The following is a 17,362-nucleotide window of genomic DNA, read 5'->3' as shown; positions in this document are numbered from 1 at the left end:
GGCACGGCATTTAGGTATAGTTCACGTGTGCTGGAGGCACGAACAACGGAGGCCGCCGTCGCTCCCACCTTCTTCGACTTCGTCGTCGGCGTTGCGTCATACTTTCTCGACCACCCTCTCTCGACTCACCCTCGTCGCTGCGCTTCTCTTTCTTTCGCCTGGGACCCTCTTCCGTCACCATCCTTGTTCTTCAAGAGAGAGAGAGAGAGAGAGAGAGAGAGAGAGAGAGAGAGAGAGAGAGAGAGAGAAAGCAGGTTTTATGTCTACCGGCGCGGCGGTAATGTTAAACCACCCGTTCGCGCGAGGGTGAATTTCGGTCAACGTGGTTTGGTGCGGTGCGATGCGGTGTTGGATCGTCAGTCTCTGCGCCGTGGTCCCCGATGTTGTCACATAGGTATCACGACGGTATAGTATTTTATCTGAGCGAGTGTCGTGCGAAATTTAAACGATCTTTATCGAATTGGGTTTTTCATGTGAAAATTGATGTGGTTTTATGCGAGGAGTTGTTCTGTGCGGTGTAAACAGTGGTCTAACAGCGGTATAGACAGTGTGCACTTGCATCGTTTAGTTTTTCGCATCGTTACTCTCAAGTCTGTTTTTAGAAAGTGAAATTTATGCGAGGAGAAATCGAATTAGGAAAGATTAAAAGCACACGTTCCTATTAATTTTTGATTTTTTAATAGCCTTAATTATAATTTATCGAGAGTGTGTAGTGAAGTCGAATATTATGCGCATCATTTTATTTTATTGTAGTAATTATTAAAATAATTATATATTATTTTAATAATTTTTATTATAATCAAAATACTTACATTTACTACGTATAATTTGAATTGTTTTTTATCGTAATATATTCTTTAATCAGAAAAAAATAAAATTTGCATGCAACATTAAAAAAAATATATATATTTAATATGTCTGTGACGTGTGTCATATATAACGTTTATAAGCATGTTATATATATTTTTAATATATACTTCTTTATTCTTATTTTTTTTTTTTAAATATATTAATATCTTTAAGAAATAACGATTTGCTACATTACAAAATTCTGCTTATCATCTTTCATTTATCTTAACCTTCAATGCTTATTTATTTATGATAAAGAAAATTAGTTATGCGACTATCTATGCTACATATTTTTAAAATATTTTTGGTCAGAATTTTTCCTGACCATTCTTTTCCTCTTGCATACATTACTTACTGAATTAACTTTTTAGTGGTCATTTGATATCGATCAATCTACCATTAGTCGCGATCGATTTTTTGGGGGTTTTGTATCGTTCTATTTTGCTTAGCCGTCTTGGCTTCGTGCATGAATGTCATTAGAACTACCTAAATGCAAAACACGTTAGGCATGCACGCGGAATGAAAAATAGTGCCCGAAAATTGTTAAAGCCAGTCTTGCTTCTCTTATAAATGCCACGCTCGACACTGTAGACTTACGATTACGACGGAATAAATTAGCATGTAGAACATTGTGACTCATTTCGGACGACGGTATCGAAATCCAAAGTGCCTGTTCCCCGGGGCCCAGCACCGGAGGTGCCAAGTGTTGTCTATGTAGTAATTAGAACCGTAGTACCGTCTAGCCCGTCTGTTTCATATTTCGAGAACTGAACCAGCTAAGCTTAGAGCTTGGCTCGTCCAAAGTGTATTTCTGTGCGATTCGACAGGTGGTCCTTAGACATTACTTACCGCAATAAGTAGCAACACTCGACGACGTTGCTTCTCTTTACGATGCGACGAGAGCGAGGTCAAAATAAACACTCGGTCACCTTAGAAATGTAGCAGTTGCTAATTGAACATGACTTTTTCTGAAAAAAAGAGATTATCTTATTTCTTTAATAAAGAGAAGAATACAATATAATATATAACATAATAGAAATCATTTATTTTATAATTTAATTTCTATTTTGTAGTTTAATTTTTATATAATTCAAGATCTATTAACTTATATAATCACATTGTTCTTCAATTTATTAAATTTTATCGCGTAGTTTTTATTAATTACTCCTTGTGGCCTTTTTATTTGTTGTTTCTAATAACATTCATTGATTGATTCTGTTATCAAGAAAGATGGATTTATTTATTAAATTAGATATATATTTAATCTATTATTTATTTATTATATTTTTCATTTTTCTGCATTAGATATTTAATTTTTCGTAGTTCTAATTTAAATTTTTGAATTTTTTTATTTCTTGGCGACATCAAAATCTTTATTAATCGCGGAGATTTGCGATATAATTCGGTCACCAGAAATAACGCGAAGTATTGCATCTACGCAAATTTCTTCAACGTATTTACATTCAATAAACTGAGCCGCAACATCGGATGCGTCTCGACGGATCGCATCACGAGGGATGAAAATTTGCTTGGGTTTCCGACGGAAATGTAACATAATATTGGAAAGGCGATGCCTGGCAAAGGTCCATAAATTCTCGTGAGATCATAAAGCGGGAAAGCAAGCTCTTTTACGCGCGTGCATTTACGCGTCCGAAACACTTTCGCCGCCGTCTTTCTTGTTGTGTCGGCCAGATGAAAAAGAACAACGCGTTTCCCTCGTGCCAGCAAGAATCGCCGGAAATACGCGGGAAACATTTCCTTTCGGCTGTCTGGTCTCTAATCTCGAGGTATACATACACACCGTGCCGTGTCTTTATGCAGACACGCTTTCCACGTAAATCACGTCTTATCTCTCACGTGTCACCATCTGGGGATTCCTCACACACAGAATAGGAACACATCTATATTCTTGTTGCGCTAGTAAATGTAAGTCATCATGTCTTCGTGTCACATTGAAATGTAAAAAAAAAAAAGTTGAAACAAGCATACCGTGATGTGACTGGAAATAAGAATGCATTTACGCATATAATAGGTATCAATTAATGATCATTAAATAAATACATTACATTCATCATTAACTTGAAATAAAAATGGAGAAAATATGATTATATAAATGATATATATTTCTAAATATCTATGATTCTAAGTATGTGCTCATCTCTCTGTCTCGTGCATTAAGACGATTTAAATTACATAAAAAATATTAAATAATTAAATAATAAAAATAAATTAAATAATAAAAATATTAAATAATCGTTACATTAAATATTAATCAAAAATAAGAATGAACATGAAAGAAGTTCGCATTTTTATCGCCGATAAAAGTGCAAACTTCTGTTGCGACCTACTCATCAGTTTACAGAATCTAACTACGGAGAAATACGATAAACGATTTAGGTGTGAGAGATATCGTTATCGTTGCCTCGTTTGCGGTGAAACGACAGATTCATCTCAGTCTAACGCGATCATTCGATCCGCGCGTTTTAGCAACCGCAATTTTTCCCGTTTCGTTTATTTGCAGACTCGCCAGAATGGTGGGTAGCATGCCCAGCGGATGGATGAGGAGGGTTCTCCTCTTTCTCGTCCTGATGACCGGAGTTCTGCTGATCGCCATGTACGCTCATGCTCCGCCGCTCGCATCGCTGCAGCCGTTTGCTACTCGTCGGTGAGTAATTTCCGACAAATAGCAATTTATTTTATTTATTCTTATTTATTCTTCTTCGTATATATATATATATATATATATATATATATATATATATATATGGTTTGATGGATAAAAAAAAATAGTAATTGACGTTTCACTGAGAACGAGTAATAATTATATCTAAAATAAACCGTTAGCGCATTTGTCTATATATAGAAAAGTGAGCGGCTTCCTTTGGGCACCGCTATCTCAAGCTTTAATGTATACTGACTTTTTAATGTATATTATTTTTTTATGAAAAAAAACTTAGAGAAAAAATTGGAAACATGTCCGATCTATTAATAAATACATATGTGAAGCGCAAAAGGCTTTTTTTCTTTTTAATTTTAATGTTTCTTTAATTTTTACTAACGCGTGGCCAGATTTATTTGTCGCGATATGTATTAACCCAGCGTCTTTTGATTATTTTCTTATATTGCATGTTTTTTATTTTAAATTTATTTCGTACACTTCCTCTCTCTCTCTCTCTCTCTCTCTCTCTCGCGTCACAACGCGCATCGAAGAAGACTAGAGGACTTGCAACGCGGCTTGGTTAATTACCTGATGGGTAATGAAACCACCATCGGACCTGAGGAACGGCTTTACGAGTATCTGGAAGAGCCTAGGTAACGGACAGTTTCTGATTGGGGATGGAATTTTAAGCTAGACAAACTGTACCGCGTATTTCTGATGCCTTAAGCTCGAATTCATATCTGCTTCTGCCTTGATTGGTCTGTTTGGATACGTGTCTGGTTTAGAAAAAAAAATATTTTACCTTGAAGTTTATTTTGATCAAGTTACAACAGATTGAGTGACATCATACGTACACTTGATTTTAAGTTATTATTAAAAATAAAAATTTTTAATTTTTAAGAAAGACATTTAAATTCGAAGTTTTACAGAAAAAAAATATTTGTGTTTTACGAAAAAAAGAATACAAATTTTTCAGATTTTGTAAGATAACATACATAATATTATTCTGTCTGTCTCTGTTTATCTTAATATACGTTATATAAGTCTCTTAATAACTGTATATCAAAATATATTATTTATCTGCATATATTTTTGAAAAATTAAACTTAATTAACTTATATAATTAATATTATATTTGAGTTATATCGCGTTATACATAAGATATATATTCTGTTTTCTTTTTTCGAAACCAGTCACGTGCTGTCAGACATCGTTCTTCCAATAAAGACGCTATCTGGACGCGATCTACAACATGTCGATCGTTTCGTAAACAAATTCCTGAATGTCTTGAATTTTCATGTGGGAACTCTCTCGTGTAATTGCCTAGTCTTGCTCTTCTCCCCTCTTGCAACGTCGTACCTCATTCTGAAACTCATTCGTTTAATCCACTTGCCCGAACACGTCCATCATATTAAGCGTACGCTATTGTGCACCATTGTTTTCCGTATTCCGCGGATTATACTGTTTGCGCGCTGTGTTGCATCTGTCCCGACCCGCTTCGCGAACCCGACTTTCCCAGCTTTAAATTCCGAAAACGACTCGCTTTTGCTTTCGGAGACATAGTGCAGACTTGGCTACAAGTTTGGAAGATTGCGAAGAACTGAGAAAAGATTTTTCGATACTAACAGCAATAGACTTAGAGTACTAACAATACACTGTTGGAAAATTTGTGTTTTCTTGTTAAATAATTTTAATATATTGTTAAATTTTTAACATATTGTTGTGTTAATTGAATATTAAATTATTATAAACAAATAAAAAGAAGTGTAAAGATAACAACAATGTGCATATATTTTTAATTTTACACTATAGATATGCTCTATATTATTACTGACAGGATTTATCTATTAAAATTTACAGAAAAAAATATTGATTTTATTTTACAATAGAAGTGAGACTATAGATCGTCATTAACATTTTTTTTAAGTTAATTTTATCATTAAAAATATATTGATTTTACAAAATTTATTTTGCATTACTACTGAAGTTTGTACATTTTGTATTGAAATCATTGACAAGTGCCACACAGATTACCAAGCATCCTATACATACATTATATTAATATAAAATATTGCAAGTAAACTGAACCAACTTACAAACTCAATTTTTACCGCAGGACATTTCAAAGTCCATGGTCCTGGGCGTGTGTGGCAAATCGATGCGAGAGGCGAGCAGTAAGATCCTCGAGGACGTCCTTGGCGACCTGCACCGCGCATTGTGGAGGGAACACTCGTCTATTGTGGCCCAGACCGACTGGAAATGTCATCCTCGGCGATGACAGTATCATCCTACATCTTCAGCAAATCGAATTCGTCACTGTCAATACGAGCGATCAGGAGACGAAGGATCTGCTGGAGAATGCAAAGGATGTTTTCATCGGTGAGTGTTGATAAATCTGAAAGGAGAGAAGCATGAGAGATGAGAACATCTCAAAGACATTTATTTAATGGCAGGGAACATCAGAAGTCTGATCAAAGTATTGAATGCCAAAAGTCGATCCGGTATCGACACGTTCATCATATACCTAAGCGCCGGTAATGCGCGGGGCACCACTCTGTCTCTGGACACCGACGAGTCGTATAAGCTGGAACTTGCATCAAAAGGGAAGATCTTGGAGGCAAGGATCACGGGCAAAAGTTATTTCGGGGTACGACACGGCCTCGAAACTCTCAGTCAATTGATCTGGTGGGACGAGGCTGCCGGCAAGCAGGGTGCTCTTCGCGTTCTCGCACGAGCCTCTATTGAGGACAAACCCACATTCCCTTATCGCGGCCTCCTAGTCGACACCGGCAGGCAATTCTTTCCCGTCGAGGAGCTAAAGAGAGTGATCGACGGCATGGCGGCTACGAAGCTCAATACTTTTCACTGGCATCTCACCGATTCTCAAAGTTTTCCTTTCGATTCAGCGCAATTTCCGGAGATGGCGAGGTGGGGCGCTTACAGTGGCGATCACATTTACACACCCGATGACGTGAAGGATCTGGCCGATTACGCGAGGATACGCGGCGTCAGAATCGTCGTCGAAATCGATTCCCCGGCTCATGCCGGCGCCGGGTGGCAATGGGGTAAGTTCAGTAAAAAATCTTAAATTGTTTTAAATAGAAAACAGATAGAGGGGGAGAGGATATTAATATAATTTTATAAGATTTAAGATTGTTAGAATTTTTACATTATTATTTAGTATTAACTGTTTGTTGATTATAATATTTTTATGTATGATGTCAGGTGCGGAACATGGTTTCGGCGAGTTAGCGTTATGCGTAGACCAACAACCATGGTCGTCATATTGTGGCGAGCCGAACTGCGGCCAATTGAATCCTATAAACGAGCACTCATATCGGATACTCGAAGGCCTGTACCGGGAGCTGTTGGACCTCACCGAAGTGCGCGATGTAGTGCATCTTGGTGGCGACGAGGTAAACCTCGAATGTTGGGCGCAATACGGCAATATTACTTTGGCAATGCAGGCACAGAATATGACGGATCATCACGCGCTTTGGGCGGAATTCGAGACGAAGATGCTGCAACGATTGATCCGGGCGAATCACGACAAAGTGCCGAAGGCGGTGATTCTATGGAGCTCGCCGTTGACCAAGAGGCCGTACATCACGATGTATTTCGATCCGAAAATTCATGTCATTCAATCCTGGGGCGGCAGCAACTGGCCGGAAACGCCAGATCTGCTGGAGGATGGCTACCGCGTAATCCTGTCGCATGTGGACGCGTGGTACCTGGATTGCGGCTTCGGCAGGTGGCGGGAGAGCGGCGAAGCTGCGTGTGGCGAATATCGTACCTGGCAAACTGTCTACAATCATCGTCCGTGGAGAGACTATCCGCCGCAGCAGCTGCCTCTGGTGCTCGGTGGTGAGGCGGCGATCTGGAACGAGCAAACCGGACAATCATCCTTGGGACCTCGACTATGGCCCAGGGCATCAGCATTCGCTGAACGATTATGGTAAATAATATTACGTAGAAAAATACTATTTTTAAGGAATATTTTCACGAAAAAAATCTTTTTTAGGAGCGACTTACCGACGAATAGTTACTCCACGGATGAAAACGTTTACACTAGATTGGCTACTCACGTCGAAGTTCTAAACAGCAGAGGCATCAAGACAGAATCTATGTGGCCGTATTGGTGTTCCCAGAATCCCGGTAAATGTCTCTGACCTCTGATCGTTAGAAATTCGCGAACTATCGATCAGCCGTCCCACGAGTGCTGTACCTACAGTACTGATAATCGTATGAAAACGGGACACCTTAAGAAAAGACGATGTCTATCACAAGCCTTGTCGAAATCGATTTCGTCCGACGCGCAATTACATCGCGTATTCGTGATTCACGGGATTTCTCGATAACAGACCGGCGACAAACTTGACAATCGTTCCTGCTCGATAAATCATTCGATGCTGAATTTTCACCATTCCCGAGATGTGGCAAATGCCGAAAAAGTTTGTGAGGCGTTCGTTGAATAGTATCGAATAATAATCACGAATAATAATGGGTCAAAAAACTATCTCATTTATGCACTTTCTGCGTGTGTAATGTACGCAGAAATGCTGAAGCTGAAATTATATAAACGACAACAGATAAGTTGTGAATTTAAATTGATATGTATTAACCTGAATATATAGTTTGTAATGTAGGACAATTGAACTTCTTTTAAAAAATGTTTTGGGAGCTTAGTTTTATAAACATCTACTTAACAAAAATTGCAGTCAAGACATAAAGTAAAAATTGTTTCGAGATAAAATGCTTTCGCGATTATTAATTATTACGGTGTCCAAGTTTGAATTGTGCATTAAATATTGCAAATCTTTTAGTCTCGATGTCTAAACAATATTCTGTCTAAATATACTTTTGAATTTTTTTAAAATTAGACGCAAAATTTAAAATTAGGCACAATAATTGTTTTTCATTTATCGTATGTTTTATTTTTTCCAGTATTGAATTGATGAAATTCTGAATGATACTCTGCTATAGGATATTAATCATTTAATCATATTATACTGCATGATAATGCGTAATTGAGACAAATTGAGATAATTGCGCGCTGTGTTCTAATATCGAGAAATGACAAAACACCGTTGATAAATTAGAGCAAGGAGAGCGTCCTTGAACCAACGAATGATATCGGATAAGATGGCGCATCGTTGTCTCATATATGTTATCAATGCGTAAGAAGCTTATTGTCGCGTTATTTCTCAAAATTTACAAATCTAAGATACCAATGACGACGGACTATCATGATTTTACGATTAGTCTTGACGCTACGACAAAAAGAAATTTTATATTGTGTAATTTATCTTTCTAAATCGAAATTATATTATTGAAAGTATAGATATGACAAATAATGAAGAAAGCACACCATCGTCGTGTTGATACCATGATATGGACATTGAAAGAAAGAAAGAGAGAAAGAGAATGTATGTGTGTGTATCTATTTATGATTGATCTGTATTACAGATTGTGTATAATGAGAACATTTGATATGAGTGAGATTCGCTGATCTGTCGGCGTACGACGCTGACGAACTTTCTACTTATCTCTCAACGCAAAAATGCTCAGGGCAGAGTATAATTGTCGAATGATTTTTATGCTCGCGCGGAGGATGAAGGATACGTTTTCGAGGATGTTTCCAATCTAGGAAAAAGGTGATTTACGTAAGATTCTAGACCAGCTATGTCAAATTGCATTCTCTAATATTACAGGGCATATATCTAATATATTTCTCTCAAATTTTATTTTTCTATAAAATATACTGAATTATTGTCATAAATTAAAAATGCAATTAATTTATCTGACTTCAAATATTGATTTATTATATAATTTGAGATTTAAAAATTTAAAGAAATCACATTGCTTGTACTATATTATTTTATGTTTTTCTTTTACATGATCTGTATTTATATCGAGTCATCGAGATTTCGTCACCATATTGTGACTTTTAATCGAAGCCTGCGTTCATAATATAATGTTCATCACGCGATGAATATTCTGATAGAACGCAAAAAAGCTCACCCGATTATAATAATTTTGACACGATTTAAATGATGTGAATAATTATGGCAGAGAAACAACCACACATAAAATTCGTCCCCCTTGTTTCGTGTAGTACAACATGGCCTATGAAGAAAGGAAACACGAGTGATCCGCGAAAATTTGTAAATACTTTGTAACGACGTAGGGAGCAACGTATATTATTTAGATAGATATGTAGATAGAAGAATAGCTAGCCAATTAGGTAAATCGATAGATAGATATTTAGACAAGTAAGTAGACAAAAAGACGAAACGTTCACAAGAAACGATGAGGGTATGAAATAATAATGTAATGCAAGTTTAGAAAAAAAAGATGATGGGATATCTGTACTTACTGATATCAATGGCTGTAAGAGGAGCTAATTTTCTTGTGCGTTTGCAGATATAATATATGCGATTTCAATAACATTAGTATTAAATGTCTATGTTAATCATTCTCGATTATGATGCTATAAAATATAAATGCGAAAAAATATAAATAATAATAAAACATAAATAATTAGTAAAACTAATTACTAAATAATTAGTAAAAATAATATGGTAAAAGTTTTTTGTTTAAATCAGATAGCACTTATCTTTTTGAATGATTTTGTGGCATTTACTAAGTTATATTTAATATACAATTAATATATTTATTATATATATATATATATATATATATATATATATATATATATACATATATAATATTTATAATTAAATATATAATATTTATTATATATTTTATTATATATTATATTACAATGTTATATTACAATGTTATATATTATATTACAATGTTACATATTTTATTATACATATCATGATGTATCATTATTTTATTATATTATTTTATTTGTAATATCTTTGATGTCATAATATCAGATGAATAATATAGACATTGAGATTTTAAAATTACAGTTATATGTATACGCACATGAATTACTCCTCCGGTTATTTCTTATGTCGTGTTCGTTTTAATCGCAGTGAATGAAACAGAGTTCGATAGATATGGGAATAACGTTATGTGTATAACGAAAATGTTTCACGATCTTGTAAACAACAAAAAATTTATGGCGATTAGAACGGTGATATTTACGGTACGTATACTTACGTTATGCGACTCTCTTCGGTCCGCAACGATGAATGTATGTAAATAAGACACAGTTTTGTGTGTATGGGTATGTATGTGTGTATATGTTCTCCGAACTGATCCCAGAAAGATATACTCTGTTATGACGTGTCTCCTACACGGATTTAACATAAAATGAATTTTGAATACATCACACGCTATTCTCTTTATTTCCCATGAATATTATCCTATGTCCTTGTTGAACATACGCTATAATATATATTAAATGAAAAGCTTGTCGCACGATATATAGGCGTCATGAAGAAAAATCTTAGAAAAAAAAATATTTTTTTTAAATATAATATTTACACTTTTATTTTAAATATAATAAAATATTTTATGAAAAATACGCGTCTCTCATTCAAGAAAAAAGTTTGAGTGCATTTGACATATCGTAAATCGCAGACGTTTGATACGCTGTATGTCGTACGACATACTCCTCAACACACTATTTTAATATTGTTATTGTTCTTGGCACACATACATAATCTTCTCATCTTTTCTAATAAAAGTTGTGAGAATGTAATATTTTTAGTATTTAATTTGTATAAATTAATCAATTAAAATTAATATTTATTAGTAAATTTGCTTTTATATTACCTAAAACTAATTAATATCGAATAGCATATTTTTGAAAATTAGACCTCATGATATTCTATTATATTTTGAAATATTATTTTTATTTAATATAGTTTATGCGGAAGTGAGGACAAAATCAGGTAATACGATTAGACATTCAAACCATCAACCTTAGCCTTTGAGGCAATATTGACGATTACAACCGAAGAGGTCTTTTAGAAATTAGTCATTGATGGATTATATTTATCAAGTAAGTGATTTGTTTGTATTCTCACAAAAACACATTATACTGATAGCATGATGGATATTCATTACAAGCGAAAAAAAATCAAGTAAAGATATGCATTATAAAAAGAATAAAAATTCGAAAAAATGATGAAAAATACATTAAAAATTGAAATTTCTTAAATATGCATTGTAAAAATTTGACATAATAAAATTTATAATTATCAAAAAAGTTTGACAATGCGATGAATTCGGTTCTTAAAACTCGATATATATTATTATATTTCGTTTTTATTAATTAACTCAAATAAGTTTTGATGTCATAAATCATTAATAAATTCTTTTTATCTTCCACCCAATTTCGATTGTAATTTTTGTTCTATCACTGATTTCATATCGACTGTTTATTAATTATATAGTAAATTGTATTTATTTAAATAAAGTTATACTTGTTTAATTCAACGTAATACCAATGCCATTTTTATTTATTAAATTAAATCAAACATTTTTATTTTATTTTAAATATAATTTAAATATAATTTATTGCACGTATCTTTTAAATAGATCAAATACTAAATTTATAAATTTTACAATATAATGGCAATTAAAAATTACGAATTTTTCACTCATGTGCAATCAGACACATTTTGCTCGGCAGACGATTGACTCGCCCTATATGTATACTTACTCAAGTTTGGCTCTACGTCATTACGAGAAAAAGGTTCGGAAGGGGCGGAAAATATCATATACGATCATGTGTGATCATACAATGCGCAGCCGCCCGATTTTTATGGCGTCTTTTCTCTCGCCAAAGTTTCAGAAGATCCACGATCGTGTGAACACGTAGGTGTACATTCTGAAGAAAGAGTAGCTATTAGCGTAAGTAGTCTCGACAAAAAAATTATTGCGATCGTAATAAAATAAAATTGCAGGCAAAATAAAGTGAAATATATGTTGCATAAATGCACGGTGATAAAAACATTAATGATTCATTGTCAGAGATAGCGCGAAGGAATTAAGGAATGGTTTGATATTATTTGGAGAGATACACAAAGTGATACGGTAAAGAAATTACGGTTTATCGACAATAGTATAAGAATACAAAAAGAATAATTTTTTTACTATTTGTCATTTACAATAATTTTATGTAAGTTAATGGATTTTACATTTACGCATCTTGTATCTTTTTTTTTTATAATATCGAAACGATAAAAACTTGTCGCTATTATTCGATTGGTGAAATGTTTTTTTTTTTTTCAAGGAGAGAAAGCCGCAGTTTCACTCTACATTCTATACCAAGTTCAACGATAATTTGGAGTGAATAAGACTCTCATGACAAACGTCATTGTCTAAAATTGATCCAAGATTTATCATTGACATAAGAGATTCGAGATTCAGCATAATTTTCAAAAAGTTAAACATCAGGATTACACACAATTATAATTCAAAACTCTATAGAACTCTTTTTAAGAACTCTTTCTAAACAACTTGTTAATTTATTTGTAGTTATAAATGTGTTATTTTACATAAATGGCATCGTGAAAATCTTTATAACGAGCAAATAAAATTTATCATGTTATAAAAAAAAATGCAAAATTGAGAATAATGATGGAATGAAAAAATCTGATATGTTTGGGGAAGAATATTTTTTACAATATATTTTACTTATACTTATTGTTAGTCTAATTGATTGTAAAGTGTCACGTGTTCTTAATCATACAATATATGTGTGTTTAATTTAAATAACAATGCTTTGATTTAAATAATAACGTAAAGGACTAATACGACGTATCATATTTGTTGCAATTGCGATGCATAGATTATAATTCTTTGTATCGTGAATGGAGTAAATAGAGAGACAGAGAGAAAATTTTGTCGTAGAATCAGAGACAACATTTAAATAACAGAGATTTATTCGTATTGCTTCTTTAGCGTTAGAATGGGCGATGCTGAGGAGGAGCGTTTTTTAATCGATCAGAAATCTAAATGCGAGCAGCTTCTTAAAGAAGGTAAGTCTGACTTTATTATTTGGATGGACAATTGCTTAGCTCGGTTCTACAATAACTCGTATGTCATTAGTCGTAAGCAAATTGACCAAATCGCAATCAATTATTCTAAAAAAAATTGACTGTAGTTGGTCAATATGTTTACGACTGACAACATATGACTTATTGTAGAATCGGCTTTAATGAAATTAAGATACATATTTGTTGAAATAAATGCTCTCTCGTACATATTTAGATAAAAATTTCTCAAATTTTTTATAGTTTAAAAAATTTCACATACATAAAAAAGAAAATTTAATCAGAAATGACAAAAATAATTGATTATATATATGTATAAGTAGTCCACTCGATTAATGCGTGGCGTTTTTCTCAGATTAATAAAATTAAACAATTATTATTATCATGCCATTATATCAAGAATATTCACAAAATAAGTATTTAAAAATATAAGTTAAATTAAATTAAATAAATCAGTTAATATTTGACGATATGTTGTCAATATGCCGCCGCCAGGATCGGTTTATCCAGCGACAATATCTTCGATGAAAACTATTTAAAAAAATCATAATTTTGCAGAAGCAAATATGACTGTCAACGAGGGCAATGGAACAGATATTCATCAATGTCCGGCGATCTTCGATGATCTGCTCTGCTGGTCGCGCACTGATGCACCGGGAATAGCGACCTTACCATGTCCACCTGCCTCGATTATGGGATACACCGATTTGGCAACTGAGAATTTAAGAGCACTGGCGGTTGCCAGCAAGGTCTGTCTGTCGAATGGCGAATGGTACCAGAACTCGGACGGCGTGTTCTGGAGCAACTACAGTCTCTGTGTACTGAATAGAACGCGTTACATGATCAATGGTGCTGAGAAACTGAATTATCCACGATGGTATAATAATATGGCGGAGTATTCGCTGCTGAATGTAAGTTTTTTTTTATCTTTTCCCCTTTCCGTTCTTTTATTGTCCTACTTTAATTTATTAAGTCCACTATTTAAGCCGTTTCAGATTAATAAAGAATTATACATTTATTAAAGATTTTAATAATTCATAACTTATTGATAATTTCATAATTTATTAGACATGAGTCAAAAACACACTTGAATTATACGGTCATTAAAAAATTGCAATTCTATATGTATGTATATATATATATATATATATATATATACATATATAAGTAATTGTGTTACAATTTTAATGGCCAACAATGTATATCTATTTAATAATAATAATTATTATAATGCATATAAATATTATTATATGAAGATGTATATTTTCTGTAATATTTTCCTTCAACATATAAAAAAAAATGTATTGTTCATATATACATATATGATTAATTATGACGGCAGAATTGAAATTGCATTGTATTATTATGACATTAACATAAATATCAAATTATATTATTTTTCTTTTTCTTTAATCGTAAAATAAAACGTAATAGATTTAAAATAAAATTTATTTAATTGTGCGCAACGTACATTATATTATTATCATTGTTATATGCTTTTGATAGAAATGGTTGCCGATTATCAGAATAGTATCGCAAATTGGATACGGCACTTCATTTACTACTCTAATCGTCGCCATGGTGGTCTTTTCCTTACTTAAGTGAGTGGCTTTTTCACGTTGATAAACGCACACATATCATTCCCTTTTCAATTTCATTAAGAGTATGCGTCCATTCATTGTTAACGTTTATTCCATTACATAGGAAGCTCAGGAATCCTAGAAATAGATTGCACATGCATCTGTTTGTGTCCTTTATCATGAGAGCTTTCATGGCACTTCTGAAGGATTGGATTTTTATTGATGGAATTGGAATGGCTTGGAATATCGTCTTTGTCGGAAACAGTGCTTTTATCAACGAACGCAGTGTAAAGGATATTGATTAATTGTCAATTATTATTTTTCTAATACGATTAACTATTAATACCTCGATAATAATATACTTATTTTTTCCCAATTATACAATTGGTTTTTTATATTAACATTTTGTACTTTTACATTTAATGATTTTCGATGAATTTATAAACTAACAATAAGATGAGACTATAGTTATCATACTAATTGCAAATTTACATTGCAATATTTTTTTTGATATAGTATAGATTGATGTAGTATAAAGACTTTAAATTATGAGCTGTATGTACATTTTAAGTTATTTGTCTTGTCTCTTATTTTTATCTTTTCTAAACTCTGTTACTGATAATTCTAATTTTTACTAATCAATGTTGCAAGATGTGGATCTGTAAGGCTATTACGAGTCTGTGGCAATATTTTATCGTGGCAAATTACTCATGGATCTTGATGGAAGGGCTGTATCTACATAATTTAGTTTTCAAGGCGCTATGTGCCGACACCAGTACAATAGCTCTGTATATTCTGTTAGGCTGGGGTGAGCTAGATTTTGTTTAAGATTTTGTTCAAAAATCTTTAGAATGTTATCATATATTATTCAAATTTAATTTTGTTAAACAGGTCTTCCCGTCTTAGTAGTAGTGCCATGGATTATAATACGCGCAACTATCGAAGACACTCTCTGCTGGACCACACATGACAATCCTTTATTGTTCCTTGTCATAAGAATACCAATTATTATATCTATTTTGGTATGTTAGTTGCATTTTACAGCATGTCTCGATTTGAAGTGTATAAATATTTAAAATTATCTATACAATTTTCCTCGTTTAGTTCAATTTTCTATTATTCCTTAACATCGTGCGTGTCCTGCTTGTAAAACTAAAGACATCAGTGCATCTTCAACGGAAAAAAATGAAATACAAGTTAGTTATATTAATTTTGATTAACTTTTCTATAATACGTACTAGAATGAAGTAAAAATTTCATTTTTAATACAGGAGATGGGCAAAATCGACTATGGTTTTGGTACCACTCTTCGGAATACATTATACTTTCTTCCTTGGATTATCTTATCATAAAGATTACCGGATCGAACTCATCTGGCTTTTTTGCGATCAACTATTTGCGTCCTTTCAAGTATCTATTCATCGTAATACAAAAGTAATTTATTTTTTTATATAATTCACATATACATTCATAATATTTACTATTCCAGGGTGCTTTCGTGGCTTTATTATATTGTTTGCTAAACGGCGAAGTCAGAGCGGAAATGCGACGAGCATGGAGGGCTCGACGATCAAAGAAAGAGGTCGATTCTTTCATATCTGGGCATCGAGATTTACCGAGAAATTTGAAGGACGGAATGAATCGAAAGCAGCATCGATCTGAAGGCGATGACAGCACAAATTTCGCGATTATAGTCATGAAAAAACTGTCGATTAAAGATGTTAAATAGATTTAATCAACTGTTTATCAATGTTAAATAAAATTTTATGTAAAATTTATGTATATATAATCTACTTATAAAAAAATATTTACAAATAAATATAACCAAAATCCAAACATTATAACAAAAAAATCATATGGACTGAAAATCCATTCTTACAAAAGACATGTTAAATCGTTATTCGCAAGTATTGTTGCTTCTCTTCCGCTGATGCGGTTATCTCGATACTGCGCTGTGCATTATTTTATCAATAAAAGCTTGTCTGAGCAGCATATTTCACAGTTCAAATATTAAGTATGTGTACAATTTTGATTTAAATGATTTTGAAAAAACGGATAATTAGAATTATTATTAAATAATTTTGTAAATATGTGTATATGTATGAGAATGAAAAATTAATTAATTAAGATTAATTAATTAATTAATTATTTCCATATTTTTTGATTTAAAAATACGGTTAAAACTACATGAAAACATAATAATTATAATAGAATAAACTTCCATGTTTCGGAGATCACAATTTTTCATATGTGTCATAGAAGAATATAATAAAGATATATTTCTCTTAAATATT

The 17,362-nt window shown here is 33.0% G+C and overlaps 2 protein-coding genes across 8 annotated transcripts in view; both read left to right on the top strand.

Moving 5' to 3' along the window:
- LOC126848284 (probable beta-hexosaminidase fdl) overlaps window positions 1–10,814 on the top strand; it is a 37,374-nt gene extending 26,560 nt beyond the window's left edge. For 4 of the 7 annotated variants that reach the window (XM_050589058.1, XM_050589056.1, XM_050589055.1 and 1 more), the window contains 6 exons: window positions 3,371–3,514; window positions 4,060–4,161; window positions 5,625–5,887; window positions 5,962–6,573; window positions 6,734–7,463; window positions 7,530–10,814. In XM_050589058.1, the coding sequence (XP_050445015.1) occupies window positions 3,381–3,514; window positions 4,060–4,161; window positions 5,625–5,887; window positions 5,962–6,573; window positions 6,734–7,463; window positions 7,530–7,677 (1,989 nt within the window). In that variant the 5' untranslated portion in view covers window positions 3,371–3,380 and the 3' untranslated portion in view covers window positions 7,678–10,814. Of the gene's footprint in view, window positions 1–254; window positions 395–3,370; window positions 3,515–4,059; window positions 4,162–5,624; window positions 5,888–5,961; window positions 6,574–6,733; window positions 7,464–7,529 lie in introns of those variants that run through there. The other 3 variants (XM_050589053.1, XM_050589052.1, XM_050589059.1) reach the window with 3 other exon arrangements.
- Window positions 10,815–12,271: 1,457 nt separating this feature from the next.
- LOC126848218 (vasoactive intestinal polypeptide receptor 2-like) lies at window positions 12,272–16,797 on the top strand. Its single transcript, XM_050588908.1, has 10 exons — window positions 12,272–12,343; window positions 13,397–13,473; window positions 14,047–14,399; window positions 14,995–15,089; window positions 15,193–15,355; window positions 15,720–15,876; window positions 15,960–16,090; window positions 16,173–16,264; window positions 16,340–16,478; window positions 16,558–16,797. The coding sequence occupies exons 2-10, from the start codon at window positions 13,404–13,406 to the stop codon at window positions 16,795–16,797; spliced, it is 1,440 nt and encodes a 479-aa protein (XP_050444865.1). The 5' UTR covers window positions 12,272–12,343; window positions 13,397–13,403.
- Window positions 16,798–17,362: the final 565 nt, after the last annotated feature.

Source organism: Cataglyphis hispanica, chromosome 3 (genome assembly GCF_021464435.1).
Source record: "Cataglyphis hispanica isolate Lineage 1 chromosome 3, ULB_Chis1_1.0, whole genome shotgun sequence".
In the NCBI taxonomy this organism is placed as follows: domain Eukaryota; kingdom Metazoa; phylum Arthropoda; class Insecta; order Hymenoptera; family Formicidae; genus Cataglyphis; species Cataglyphis hispanica.
Note: the sequence above shows the minus strand (reverse complement) of the source record. Positions and strands in the feature narration are given on the sequence as shown.